We start from the raw sequence: 14,418 nt of genomic DNA, 5'->3' as shown, positions 1-14,418 counted from the left end.
AGCCCCTTGGCCACTGACACAGGGCTAGGCTTCACTGCTCCCCTTGAGGTAACCAGGCCCTGCCAGTTTCCACCACCACCCTGCCCCCGTACAGTATCAAATCGGCATCAATCCCGCCCGCAGGATTCTCCGCACCCCTCGCTCTCCCCGCCTGGAGCCGCGGGCCGGGCGGCGCGGCCTCCTCGGGGCCGGCGGGCGCCACCTCCCGCCCGTGCGGCGGCGGTGCCGAGTGGGAGGGGAGCGGAGACCCCGCCGGGCCGGGCGGGCTGGGCCCGAGCAGTGTCTGGGGGCGGTCCGGGAGCGAAGGGATGGAGCTGGAGCGGTGCTCGCCCTCCTCGTCGGCCCCGGCAGTCGGAGCACCGCGGTAACACCCGCCGCGCCCCGCGAGAGGGAGACAGAGCCCGGCGCTCCCTCCGCCCGCAGACCCGCTGGGCGCCGGGAGCTGATCCTGCCGCGTCTCCCGCTCTCACCTGAGGGAGCGGCCCGTGCCCCGGGCAGGTCCCCAGGGTCGGCCGTGTGCTTGTCAGCACTGGCGTTGGCACTATAGGACACATTATGTCCCTTAATTACTGTGGTTGCTCTTCCTTGTGTCTCTGGGATTTATGGTCACTCTGCCGCTGGCAAGGCACCCAGGGCTGGCTGCAAAATTCCAGCTGTGATGCTGTGTGCATGTGCCTTCCCTCTCCGAAGTGTGAGGTGTTAGCACACCCACTGCTCCGGCAGCAGTGCATGCTGGTGTTCAAAGGCTCCTCGCTGGCCACCCTCCAGACCCAAAGCCACATCACTGTGAGCCTGCACTCCAGCACCCACCATGGTTATAGGGCTGCTTTCCAGACATGCAGTCTCTCCATGCCTGAGCCAAGGCCAAAAGTGAGACAGTCATGAGAGCCAGAACAGGGGAACTCAGGAGTGTGCTGGAATCACAACCGCCCCCCATGTCTCCTTTTTAAGAGTGGATGAGACAACAGCACTATCTGACCTTCTTACGCTGCCTATCAAGTATCATAGAACCACACAAAAGAGACCACATCCTTAGTGTCACACTGCTTCCCTCAAAAGAGCAAGTAGTAGGAAAACCACTAAAAGATAAAGCTCTCCAAAATCTTAATATTGCAAAAATGTCCAAATAGACCTCTTGTGAGGGTGTATTTGCTTTAAAACAAGTAGAGACAGCAGACTGAAATATAATGTAGGCAACCAATATACTCAGGCAGATGGAGGAAATATTACAGGAGTTAATGATTCTTTCTCGGCTCTGCTTTTATAAAAAGTGCCATGAGAGCTCTAGTATTGACCTAGAGCAAACGGGATGTTAGAGTGCTATCAGAAATCACACCATAAATGGCACAGGACTCAGCTGATCAACTTCCAAAGCATCAAGGTTGAGTTAGCTCTGTTGCCAAAACATGTTGATTCCCCACATTCTGCTGTTTGAAGTAATGATTTTATTTTGTATGCTTTCACCTCCTGAATGGTCACGGGCTGTGTTGGGAAAGCAAGTTGAATTTTTACTTTAAAATCAGTGACTAAGAGGATGCAAGCCCGAGGTATGTAGAAAAATAAACAGAACAGAGTAGGGAAAGCAGACCCTGCTTTCATCCCTTCCAGTGAAATGTGAACAAAGTCAATAAAAATTTAAAGAAAGCTCTACCTTCACCAGTGGGAAATTGGTAAAGGAAAAACCAGTCTTACACTGTATCCAATTAGCTGATGGAACTTGTTATTGAAGACAGCATTGGGACCGTCAACTTAGCAAAATTTAAGGAGCAGGAGCTGTTGTACACTGTCAGGAACAAAACCTTTAGATATTGCTACCAGGGCCTGAAACACTTCTGGTCTCTCATGACACTGTCAGCAGTTGCAAGACACTGTTTTCTGGAGCTGCCCTGGAGTGCGTTGAAGCTGTGTAAAAGAGAGAGGAAGTACTATGACTTCCTTGGGGCTGGTTCTTCAGTCCAAGGGTTGAAAGAGGACAGAGGAGAAGCTCTTTGATATAGCTGTTGCCCTTGTAAATATTTATGTTTATGCTCTGGGGAATCAGAGCATAAATTCAGCATTTATTCTGAAGTATGTCCAAGAAATGCAGACACCAGAAAATTTTTGGAGTCACAGTAGTTAATATTTAAAAATAAACCAAAATAAACCAGAAGTTTAGTAGGGTCATAACCTGCCATGACAGGGGGCCCAGCCTATCCCTAGCAGACAAGCACTGGGAGAAAAGTTTTCCTCACTGGAGATCTGCCTACTGCCTGGTTGTGTTTGGCCTCTTCTGCTTGTGCCCTTTGCAAGCGTCACTGTACAGGAATAGTTGGAAAGAAACAGCACGGCTCTGGCTCTGTCCCACCAATCCTTGTCCCTGACATGCTTCCCTGCCCATGTAGGACACTTACTCATGCAGTCCCCGCCATACCAGCCAGCTCTGCACTCTGCACAGTAGATTCCCTTGATGTAGAAGTCATCAAGTGTCCCTCCCCAGGAGCCATTGCGACAGGACTTGCAGTTCTCAAAAATGGTGCAGCCTAAAAGGAGAGTCACTGTGTTAGATGAAAGCCAAGGTGGATTGTCCTGCAGGAAGAGGAGGAGCCTCTCTCTCTTTTCCACAGAAAATGCCAATGACATTAGTGATTGCTGTGGTGCTGACAGCTTCTCTGCTGTGAACCACACCCAACCTCCACCCCCAAAACCTAGGGAGCTGAGAGATTTGGAACCAAACTCCTAGTCTGACTTGCCCAAACCTCTAAATCTCATTGCTCCAACTGTAAATACCTCTCTCAGAAATCTGAATGTGGATGCTGGTGCCACTTGGGCCCAGCCTAAATGATTCTAATGTCTTTTAACCTGGCCCTGTCTCCTCTTGCTCTCACCTTTCACTTTTCTCTTTCCTCCTTGCTAGCAGGACTTCCAAATTGTCTCTCTCTTCTTGCTTTGGGGATGAAAATCATCCCAGAGCACCAAAAAAACCCACTTTTGGTGTGAAGCCAGCTACCGTGTCACCCTTTGGCAGCTCCCACACCTGCCCAAGACATCCTCAGGACAACACTGCTTGTATGAAGTGTTTTCTTTCTCTGGCAGCAATGTTACCCTGCCAAGTGTCTTGCTACTGTCAGCAGAGTGGCAGAGGGAGTTCCTGAGGAGATGTGGGGCAATCCCATGCCTCAGTGAGATGTGCCTGCCCTTGCCACTCCCCTGCCCAGCATCCACCATTATTTGCTGATGCCTTGGCCAAAGATTTGGTGTGAATGCAGTATGGCCATAAACATACCTGGGTGGATTAAGCAGGAGTCACACTCATTATCCTCGTTCCGGCAGCAGGGAATGGTGTAGCCCACTCTTTGTTTCTGTCCAGGGCAGATGCACTCAATTTGGTCGTATTCGCAGCATTCCCGACACATGATATTCCACTCAGCACCTGGACAGTTTTCATTGATCACTGTGTACTCTGCAAGCAGAAAACAGAGAGGGGGACACATGGAAATAATCCACTATCTGATGAGGATTGGCGGGATCTATTCAGTGATTTGTCAGATCATGTATGGCATGAGGCTGGCCAAAGTCTTCAGCCCAGAAAAACCCAAACTACATACTAACATGTGGCCAAAATGTCAATGTGGCTTGGTTGTCTGAAGAACACAGAGGCAGTTTTGCATTGCCAGCCAGAGGAGGCAGAAAGACCAGAGGGAAGGAATATGTCCACTGTCTCTGCAATCCTTCCCACTTCTGTGGTGAGAAGAATAGTTTTAAAAAACCACAGAGGATGACATCATATGAGAAAGTTTCTTCAGATTGCAGGACTGATTTACAGCATCATGTATAGTATAGATTATTTAAACTATGAAAGCATGTTTTGGTTGTATTTCTACTTGTGAATTTGCTCCTGAAGTCCAGGGTGTCCACCAGGAAAAGCCCCTTTTGAGGCTGGGTTTTGCTAATTTCTCTCCCTATTTTCACTCAGAAGCATGTGTTCTTACATTTGGCTTCTCTGCCAAAGGAAACGAGATTTTTCGTTATTTTTGAAGGTTCGTTTTGTCAAATACCGTTTCTAATATGGCAACATCTTTCTATTATTTAACATAACCTCATATGATACTTAAGCTATGCTGGAACTACTCTTTTAAGAAACAACCTCAGATTGTGACTCTGCCACAATAAATGCAGATCCTGTCTTTCCTCACCAGTGTGCTGTCTAAATTCTACAAAGTATGATCTAATGAGTGCACGGTGCTGTCAGCATGCCTCCTAACGAGCTGACAGGCCTGATGAGTGCTTTCATGGAGTTTGATGGTACAAAGAGAGAGAGCAGACTAGAAAGATGAGACATGAAGGAAATTTAATGAGACCAGCTCTTTTTATCCCCTCTATCCTCCTCTTTTTTTCTTTTTCTTTTTCTTTTTTTTTTTTTAATTGTGGTTAGGTAACAACCGTTTTCCTTGTGTATTAAACTCTGAGTAACGGGGTTGCCCTGTCATTGCGACAAGCAATATATCTCTAAGGCGGAGCACTCTGATGCATGCCTGTACCTGGCTCCCTTCTCACACAACTGTTTTTTGTTTCACTGTCCCTGATAACCTAATCACTGTGCCTGCTGGAGCTCCCTACTACTGAGCCTAGCTGCTCTGTCTCACTTGATTCTCCATGACTTCATGAAACCTGGTTCCTGGAAGCTTATCTTTCCCTCTAATGATTTTTACTGGCTTTATTAAAAAAGGGACCACCAAACTGTTTCTTCACTTTTTTTCCTTTGGCTGGGAAATGAAATTCAGCCTTTTGTGCTTCTCAGAACTGAGCTTTTCCCTTGTGCCTGGTGTACAGACCAGGGAGAGTCTGTCGCTGCTCTAAGTTTAGGAATGAGGCTGCTTTTTGTGCTGAAACCTTTCCATTCCCCTTCTCTGCCACCATAATCATTTCAAAAGGAAAAAGCTTCTTCTGACATTCAATAAGGTGCTGTAATTTTTTGTTCCAATAATGAAACCTTGCATCAAAATAACCTTAGTGTTCAGTAGTTTTATAGCCTTTGTCTGTAGATCTTGATATGCTCTACAAAGTCCTCTTTCCAGATGGGAAAATGAAGCACAAGGGAGGTGAAGTGACTTTGCTCAAGGTCCCAGAGAAAAACAAGAGCAGAGTCAGGAATTAAACTCATACATTCTAATTCCCAGAACAGCAGTCAATCAACCTGGCCAAGCTGGGACTTCTTAATCTATGGCTATTATTCTCTTTTAATTAAGCCTTTTATCTACGAATTGTATCTGATTCAGATTCCAGAGCAAATGGATTACATGTGTCTAATTATCTTATTAGAACTGACATTCAGTTTGATACATCTCACTATACAAGACAGAAAATAGCTGTTTCTCTAGTGTATGGGGGTGGGGGTCTCACTCCTTGCTGAAGCAGTACTCTGCAAAGTCTGACTATTAAATAAGTACCCAACACTCAGAGCTCTTGTAAAGCTTCCTTTAAATTCTCGTCTTTCCTAACTCCAGCTAGAAATCTGATTTCTCTCAAGATTGCTAAAGCCTATTAATAAAATGGCTATATTCATTTGATTTGTAGCTGTAAATTATCCAAGAGAAATTGCTATCTATAAAATTATCCAAATGTTCATAGGCAAAGTTACGCTGGAGTGACAAAGGTATGTCTCCATCCTTCCAGGAACTCAAAACCTGGCAAGATAAGGCTGTGAGCAACACAACCTCCAAGTTAGCACCAAGAAAGGGGCTAGACCAAATGACCTTCAGAGTCCCCTTTTCACCTAAATTACTCTGTTCTTCCCTAAAATATTACACATGTATTTGTATGTGGGTAAGAGAGTGTGAATGTGTGCATAAGCATATTTATATGTAGAGCTTGTGTTCACAACAGGGCCAAAAAGCAGATGCCACACTTATTCTTGATGGACTGAATGGGTGTATTTGTAACAAATTGACCTTGAGGTAATATTTAGTGCTAAGATGGGAGCAGATCTTGTCCCTTAAATGACTTGCAAAAATAAACTTGCTGCCACCTAGAAATGCTGTTTCCTCACTTCTTGCCTTTGTCTCAACTGAGACAATGGAAATAGACTGTCTTTTGATTTACTGACAATTTAATTCCCTTTCAGGCTCTCAGGTGCTGACAAGGAAATATGGGGATTTGAGACTGTTTTTAAGAGGCCTTTTCTAGGATTTTCTTCACATAAATCATGAAATTATTATTTTGAAGTTTTGCAGAAGCTATTCTTAAAAGAAATTTGTGTGAAAACTTTATGCACCCCTTCAATAATGGTGGAATCCCTTTTGTTTTGGGGATTTTGTTTTAAATATCTCTAGGCTACTGAACAAAAGGCACATAAAACCTTTGCCTCAGAAATTTAAGAGGGAGATGCACAGAGCCACTTGCATGTAAACAGTGTTTGTTTGTGTGGCTGAACTCAGCCTGTGCTCCAGGGAGGCAGAGGCATAACCCCATTCCTCCTTGTGTGTTTGGGGATGGGTAACCACTGGCAGCTCCCACACCCACACTTGGCCATCATTACCCCAAAACAGAAGAGAAGGAGGCAGAGAAAAGTGGGGAAAGATTTATTGGCTGAATAAAACACTGAAAGCAAGGCCTTGGCCAGCTGTTGCAGAGATAATTGTGGGGTGCTTTGTGAGCTTTACTTTGATAATCTTCCAAAACAGGCAGTCTGGCTTGCAGGCAGTGAGTGTGTCTCTGATTTTGGGACAAGCAGGAAGAAGCTGCTTGACAACCCATGCAAAATATTTAGCTGCAAAGAACAAACAAGACTCTGGACAGGCAAATAAACAGTGGATTAATTTATGAGATTTTAATGATGGAAGAAAAGCCCATTAAATCCAGGCATAAACAGCACACATGGAAGCAGCTCAAGACCATGGAAACCAAGCAAAAAATAGCTGTGTTGGGATAGCATGCAAACCTCCAGGGCAGGTGCCAGAGGGAAGACCTCCTTGGCTCAGGAGCCTGGCAGAGCACAACACAATGTTTCACCTGATGCTTTAAGTCCAGCATGAGGAGGGCTGTGAGGTGGGAGATGAACATTTTCAGGTTCAGATGACAACACATTCATGCTTTTCACTGACATCTTCACCTAGAAAGACCTCCTAATCCCTATAGCACATGTCACATCCTAAAGGCTGTCAGTGATGGATTTTGTGAGACAGCAGTAAGAGGCAATGCTCCCAGTCACTTGTTAGTGTCAGTCCAAGGGCTGAGCTACTGCAATGGCAATTCACCACAGTGATGCTGCTGCCTCTCCCGATACCCAGGGCTGAGATCAAGCTTAAAGCTTTAGTGATTCAGGAACAGATTCGCAAGCACATTGGTGCCTCAGGAGTGGGTCAGTCAGCTCATCATAGTAAAATGTCAGCTTCAGCACACTAATCTTTTGCCATAGTGAATTTGTCAATCATAGATACCTTGATAGATAGAAAGGGATTTTTGTTCCAAAGGTCTGAAAGCTGGGAAAATTGTATAGCTAAGAACTAATGTGAATTGACACAAGCCTAATTACACCAATTATCTCTTGTGTCTTCCACCTGTTTGGAAGAATGGGATTTTTTTATAGTGTACACTCACTTTAAGCTGATATAACCCCATGCTTCTGAGATGGAACACTTTTTTCCCTTCTCTCCTTGACTTCTCATTCCCACTTCCTACAGTTGTGCTGACATTAGCTGCTATGTGGAGGGATCAGATGACTGTTTGAGCAGAAAACCAGTTTGCCATCTCCATCCATACCTGAGGGAAATGAAAAGTTTGCCACCTAAATGTGCTCTGGAGTCCTCCAAAAGAGAGAGCTGTGTGTGTGTGTGTGTGTGTGTGTGTGTGTGTGTGTGAGAGAGAGAGAGAGAGAGATGTACGTGTATTTTTCAGAACTCCTGAAAGATGGGAGAAAATATTTTATAAGGACATCCACATCTTGGTCTGCAATGATGGAACTTTTCATCCTACAAGTCCATTCTGTTTTTCTGCAAAGGTGAGTTATCCTCCCTTGCCTCAGTTTATCCATGAGCACATTGGTAAAATACTACTTAAGTTTAAAGAAATATTATTTCAAATTGCTTTGAAAAGTGCCACTTGCATTAACAATGCAGTGTAATAAGAGCAGATACAAAGAGATACATCTCTAGAATTAGAGTTCGTAGACAACGAGTTTTTCAAATTGATTATTTAACCAATTTAAAATTCCTCAGATGAGAACATGTCCCTTTGTATTTGATTTCATCTTAATTTTTCAGCATCCTGCTCAACAACAACAACTGCCTTCTGAAGAAGAAAGGAACATTTGAATTTGAAGGAGCAATTTCTTAAGGTTGTTATTAGGGAATATTTCACCATGTAATAATTCTGAAAGGAATCATTCTAATTAAAGAAAAAATGGCTTCAACAGAGGTGAAAGTAGCAGCTTACATTTTCTTTAGGTCTGTTTCATTTTTCTGCTCCTTTCTTACTCAGCTCTACTGTCATTGCATAGATAAGCAAACTGGGCCTCACCCCACAGGTATCATGTATGTGGATATTAACAACAGGAAATGCTTTGAGCACAACGTGGGATGAAACTGTGGCTCCATTGTGAGGAACAGTAAAATCCTCCATTTGATTTCAGTAAGGCCAAGAGGAATAAACCTTGGAAGGGAAGAAAGACATTTAAGAGACTTTAAGAGACTTTTAGTAGGGCTCTTGGGAAATGATCTACCCCAAACCATTAATAATAAAGGAAAGTACAGGTCTTTATTGTTAACCTTTTTGCCTCAGATAAACTACTGTGCAAATTATGTCTATTTACCTATTAGATGTGTTAAGACGATGAAAGGGATAATGTTGTCTCTAAAACCACTTGCATCTCTTTAGAAATTATGTACCTATTACTCTTTTCAGCAGCTGGGCTAATTAAGAAAGGAGCTAAAATACATCCTTGTTTTAGTTTTACTCAGTATACTTACTTTATGAGTCAGAAACCTTTGCTGAAAAATTAGACTGCTGTGTCTACAGAGTCAGTCAGCATCCTTTTCTGCCCATAGTGCATGCTTTACACAGTAGTAAGGGGGAAGAGGAGGGAAAGAAAGGATTTCTATTAAAAAAAAAATCAAAGCTAGTGGGAGGACACAGGAGGAAATGTACAATACTAAGCTGAATTTATCCACTTAATAAATGTGCATCAGTTTAACTGTCTTTTTTTAAACATCCCTCTCCTTGAGTTTCTTCTCTGTATTTATAAGCTGGCATTTGTGATCTTATTATTGGCACCAGGACCTTGTGTTTTCATCTGAGAAAAGCTATGACAGGAAAAATAGCCAAGATAAGGCTAAAACTCAGAGGTTGCCACATTACCCTTCAGACTTTGATTCTTTCTGGTATAGAGGAGCTTGTTCTGGCCAGAAATATTCTAGTAGTGTGATCAGGAAGAGAATTTGTTTTCTCTGTGCTGAAAGACAAGGAATAGGAACAGGTAATGAATGTAGAACTTTTGAGTTAGTGACAGCATTGATGAGGTTAGACTTCTGCAATATGGGACAATCTTTGGAAATCTGTGGAGAAGAAGCAGCTGCTGTATTGAAATTCATTACCACAGAACACGAGAATGTGCTCATGTCCTAAACATAGAGGAGTGGTGCTGGACCTGTCCTGAGGGCTTGCCTGTTGTAGTGGTGCGAGACCTGGAACATGTTGACAGTTTGCTTGCAGTTTATGTTGCCCAGATAGAAACAGTCCACACAGACAGCAGCAACCCCTCTGAGCCTCTATTTCAAATTTTACTCCTTACAGCTCCCCTGAGGTGTGTAGTCCAGTCCTAACCAAGGACCGAAAATGTCCTCAGTGTGCCAGCCCTCTGTCACTGCTGATAACTTCCCTCCCTGCCCTGTGGCCTTCCTCCCCATTTGCCTCTATACCACATCCATCTCTTGCAGGAGAGAAAGGGGCACCCACTTCCCCGAGGGAGCTCATGCTGCTGACAGCAACTGCACAGTCCTTTGGTGGTGAGGGGTCCCTCCGGGCATTGGCAGGCTTGCAGGGACTCCTGGGAGCCACTTGAGGTGGTCTCAGGGTCAAGAGTGAGTAACCCCAGCTTGTTTTCCAAAACAAAAAGCAAGTCTCTTTCCCTTTGTCCATGCTAGGAACCTAAACATGTGAACTGAAGTAACCCATTTGCTAAGACAGAATGCATCTGGATGCGTCTGAGTGCATCTGGCCTTCCCTTCTCTAGACAGAGACTGGAGGGGGAAGGGAGGAGAGGTTGGGAAGAGTTTAGATAGGCAGAAACACACACAAACACACATATATTTTTAAGGAAACATGAGTCACATGCACTACAAGTTTATTCCAAAAAATAAATTCCCAGACTGCCCTGACTCCTGCCCCCAACTCTCGAGGCAGGCCCTGTGCAACTGGGTGTGATAAATGTGGATAAAAATTGGATACATCTGTGGGGAGGAGGAAAAATGCTATTTTCCAACCTGCCCTGACATGTTAAGGCCACTGCATTTCTGAATCGCTCCCCTGTATCTAGGAGCCCCTCCCGCTGTGGCTGAGGGGAGCTCCTGTTCCCCTCATGCTGCTAGACTTGTTTTGGGCAAATGCCCACCAGCTGCTCCACCAGCCACATGGCAGTGGAGGCATGGCAAGGAAGGGGAGCGTGCAAGGGAGACAGCTCACCTCCATGTGTCCCGAGGCTCTTCTCACACTGCTCCTGGTGCATGAGGAGGAAGTGTCAGGAGGACTGGCACCCACCCTCCAAGGCTCACAGCCCTTGTGTCCCATTGCCCATAGTTGTCCTTCCTCCTGCCTCGCCTTGTCACTGCTGCCAAGGGGACCTGATGCCCAATTACTCCACGGACCAGATTCTCCCCATGAGAGAGACATGCTGCCCCTGCAGTAGGAGGGATTTGTTACCCACCAAACTGCTTGACAGCCACAACCTTTGCCTAGGGCTGCTCTGCCACTGACAGGGCTGGATTTGTGCCCCTCCAGCACATGCCATGGAGCCACTTCCCTTGGCCAGTGTGCAAGGCGGCACATGGCCAAGGAACAGGCCACCACAGGGATAAATCAGTGCATGTTGAACAGAGGTGGGGAGAAGCTCTCTGTGCTTGTGAGCCAGGGGCAAATTTTGGCAGGAGTTCAGTGATGGCCTGGTGTGCAGACAACACTGGTCACCACCTGTCCACTGCACCCTGTGTCCTGAGGGGTCAGCAGAGAAGGGCACTGCAGAGGCAGACCCTCTGCCACAGCCCTTGGTGCAGCAGGCTCTGAAGCACCAACTTTGACACCAATTATTTATAGTCATCAAGATCCGAGTGCCTGCTTATCCGACAGCTTCCCTGGTAAGAGGCACTTACCTTGCTGAAATCTGCAGCAGCTTGAAGGGTGGGTGATTTGAGGGCACCTCACCTCCCAGTCCTTAGGGCTGCAGCTCCCAAGGAAGCAGCCTGTGATGCTGACAGCTAGCTGCTGCAAGCAGGTCCAGACATCTCCAGGTGTAAACAGCCCATGTTCATGGCCATAACTACAGCAAATGTGCACTCAACAGTAAATGCTTTTTGCTCAACCTTATCAAGGTAAACCATATATGCTGGTTCAGCAGAAAATGGAGTGAGGCTTGAATATAAAAAAGATCATTCTGCTTTAACAAGGCTTCCCCTTTGAAAGAATAATATTGGCAGAACTAAATCCCAGACTGGAAACAATGTGTGGGTTTTGTTTTCTTTTTTCTCTTCCCTTTTTTTCTCCCTTGCCTTCATTCTTGATGTTGGGGCTGGAGAGAAAAATCTCTGTCTTGCCAAACTAAACAAATTACACTTTACAATTCAGAGACTTAAATGCCTCTTTTTATCATCATTTCCTTAGCACTGAGTGTTGAGAAAATAAAAGGAGTAATAAGCTAAGTGATTGCATACCCTTTTCTTGATTGCCATTGGCAAACAAATTCAGCCAGTTGTTTCTTTTTAAGGCTATTAAGTTTGACCAAAATTAATTCCTGAGTAAACCTCCACACACACACTCTTCATGCCGACAAGGAAAAAAATTCATAAAGCAGAGCCCCTTCTTTCTATTATCCCTGCAGATCTCTCTACTTCCCATGACAGCACATGAGATCAAACCCCTCTGAACACACTGAAGGAAAGGGACTCATTCGGCCATGCCGGGAACACACACACTCACTTACAGTACCTCTTGGCAGGCAGGAGATGAGCAGGAGCTGGAGAAGAGTGAGTCCTACATGTGTCCAGGGTGCTCGCTCCATACTGCCCTGGCCGGTGCAGCGGTGTGACTGCTCGGGAAGGGAAAGCAGGCAAACAGCTTTTACTGGGACCTCACCAGCTCCAGGCTGCGAGGGATCTCGGATTTCAGACCTCAGCACGCTCCCATCCTCACCAGAGGGGAACTACCTTCAAGAGACTTCTCAGGCGTCCAGAAGCACACGTCACCCCAAACCTCTCCAACTGCTGCCTTAACCCTTTCTGGACTCTGGCAACTGATCCCTTTTGTGATGGGTTTATTGGCTTAGTGCTTAGCTCTGAGATAGCAATTTTCATTATGTAAAGAAAGATATTGTTAAGGCAGGAGAAACAAAAATGCAAATATCTATATGAGCCATCCAAGTTGCTGTGGGTGAGCTGAAACTGCAGATGTCCCCAGAGGGAGGCACTTTGTACTTGCTGCCTTTGGACTTGCAGGGGTTGGTGTCTGCCCCGGGTGCTGCGAGGCTGGGTGTGGGGTGGGTGCAGAGAGGGATTCCTGGCCCATGATCCCACAATTGGGCAGCCTGGCCAAGTGACATGATCCGCTTTACGACGTGCTTAAAATAGCTCTGCATTTTTATGATGGGGCAGATGAATGAATGAGGCTCACTAAGAGTTCAGTCCACAGTGAATGAAAACCACAAAACACAAAAGGAATCACTTGGCATACATGTGCTTGTGCTAGTCAAAACCTTTTTACAGAGTCCATTTCTGCCAGGATTGCAATTTTGGCAAAATTTAAATGTTTTGTGGGAACATGTTGATATTGAGGAAATGTTTAATCCAAACAAAAGAGAACATTTAATTGAGATTTTATCTTTGTGTCATATTTTGTTTTGCCTTTTCTATTAGCACATGCTACTGATTTTTTTTTAGTGTTTAACATGTATTTCATAGCAGGATAGTTGGGGGGTTTTTTATATTTTTCTTGTACAGTTTTTTAATACTTTCCAAAGGACATATTTTATACTTCTAAGTGAGACTTTCTCAATTTAATTTCTGTAGCAAGATTTCAAAATTTACATATATTGTGAGAGGGGAAAATTGAAATATTTGCAGTTGCATTGGAGTAGAAACTCAAGAATCTCAAAAAGCTTTAACAAATACCTACAGCAGTTTGTAACACTCAGGCATGTTGAGCAACCTCAAAAATTTGAGACCAGTCGCCAATGGAAACCTTGAGTAGTTTACTGCAGTGCAAAATCCATTACGTCTTCAGGTGGTCTTTCATGGGATGAATTCCTTTATCCAGACATCTCTCTAGGTTAGGCTTGTCTGTCTGCCAACCTATTGACTTTACACTGTCAACAGTCTTTGTAGGGTTTGTGTACCTTCCGTGTAAAACAATACCAAAATATTAATGATAATCTTTTTTTCTCTGAGTCTCTTAACACTGATACAAGCCCACCATTGAGAATGTCAATATAAGAAGACCTGAAATAGATGCTAAGATTTTAACCATTATGATACATAGTCCCTGGCTGATGCTCTGGGTGCTTGTCACCTCAGGAGGAGGCCATCAACGCTCTCCAAGTCCCACTGGACCTTATTATGGGTCAGTGACTATGTTCCCCTGGAGCCCTTGATGGGCATCTCTTGCCCAGAGTCCTGAAACCCTCCTTTGCTGGCCCCCTGCTCCTTTTTGATCATTCATATATGTGCTGAAAACTCCTTTCTAATTCCAGCTTTGCGTTCCTCTAACAAGCCATTTCTGGTCAGTGGCAGGAGGAAAAAAAATGAGGGAAAAAATGAGGCCTCCAAAAGCAGATAAAAATAGTGAAAATGGGGAGCCCTTACATCTTCAGAAAGAAACACAAAGCTATTTTAAAGCCTGTGGAATAATGATTAGTTTATTTTCTAGACATTATTTCTCGTAAGCAATTAAATTATTTAACCTAGTAAGTCCTTTTTGGACTGAAAGTTGGCTTACAGATATCTGAGGCTTAGATATCTCTGAGGGGGAGTTTCATGAGGATGTAAGCCAAAATCCGGATTTGGTACATAAAGTGAATGGAAATCCCAGAGTACCTAATGAGGCTGCACACAGGCAAAGTGAGTGTTAAGGCCAGACATAGAGGACCGAATACTGAGGTTTAATAAAGGCCAGAACCACTGGGGAAAATATACCCACAAGGCCACAACTATTTGTTTGAGTCAGTTCCTGTGGTGAGACATTCAA

The 14,418-nt window shown here is 44.7% G+C and overlaps 1 protein-coding gene across 2 annotated transcripts in view; it reads right to left on the bottom strand.

Annotated features, from left to right (window-relative positions):
* Positions 1-12,350, bottom strand: part of PAMR1 (peptidase domain containing associated with muscle regeneration 1) — a 59,250-nt gene extending 46,900 nt beyond the window's left edge. For both annotated transcript variants that reach the window (XM_017813973.1, XM_017813983.1), the window contains exons 1-3: positions 12,169-12,350; positions 3,263-3,439; positions 2,391-2,519 (exon numbers count right to left, since the gene is read on the bottom strand). In XM_017813973.1, the coding sequence (XP_017669462.1) occupies positions 2,391-2,519; positions 3,263-3,439; positions 12,169-12,241 (379 nt within the window). In that variant the 5' untranslated portion in view covers positions 12,242-12,350. The remainder of the gene's footprint in view (positions 1-2,390; positions 2,520-3,262; positions 3,440-12,168) is intronic.
* Positions 12,351-14,418: the final 2,068 nt, after the last annotated feature.

Source organism: Lepidothrix coronata, unplaced genomic scaffold (genome assembly GCF_001604755.1).
Source record: "Lepidothrix coronata isolate B3197 unplaced genomic scaffold, Lepidothrix_coronata-1.0 Scaffold1, whole genome shotgun sequence".
In the NCBI taxonomy this organism is placed as follows: Eukaryota; Metazoa; Chordata; class Aves; order Passeriformes; family Pipridae; genus Lepidothrix; species Lepidothrix coronata.
The sequence above is the reverse complement of the archived record's forward strand: the minus strand, read 5'-3'. Positions and strand labels throughout refer to the sequence as shown.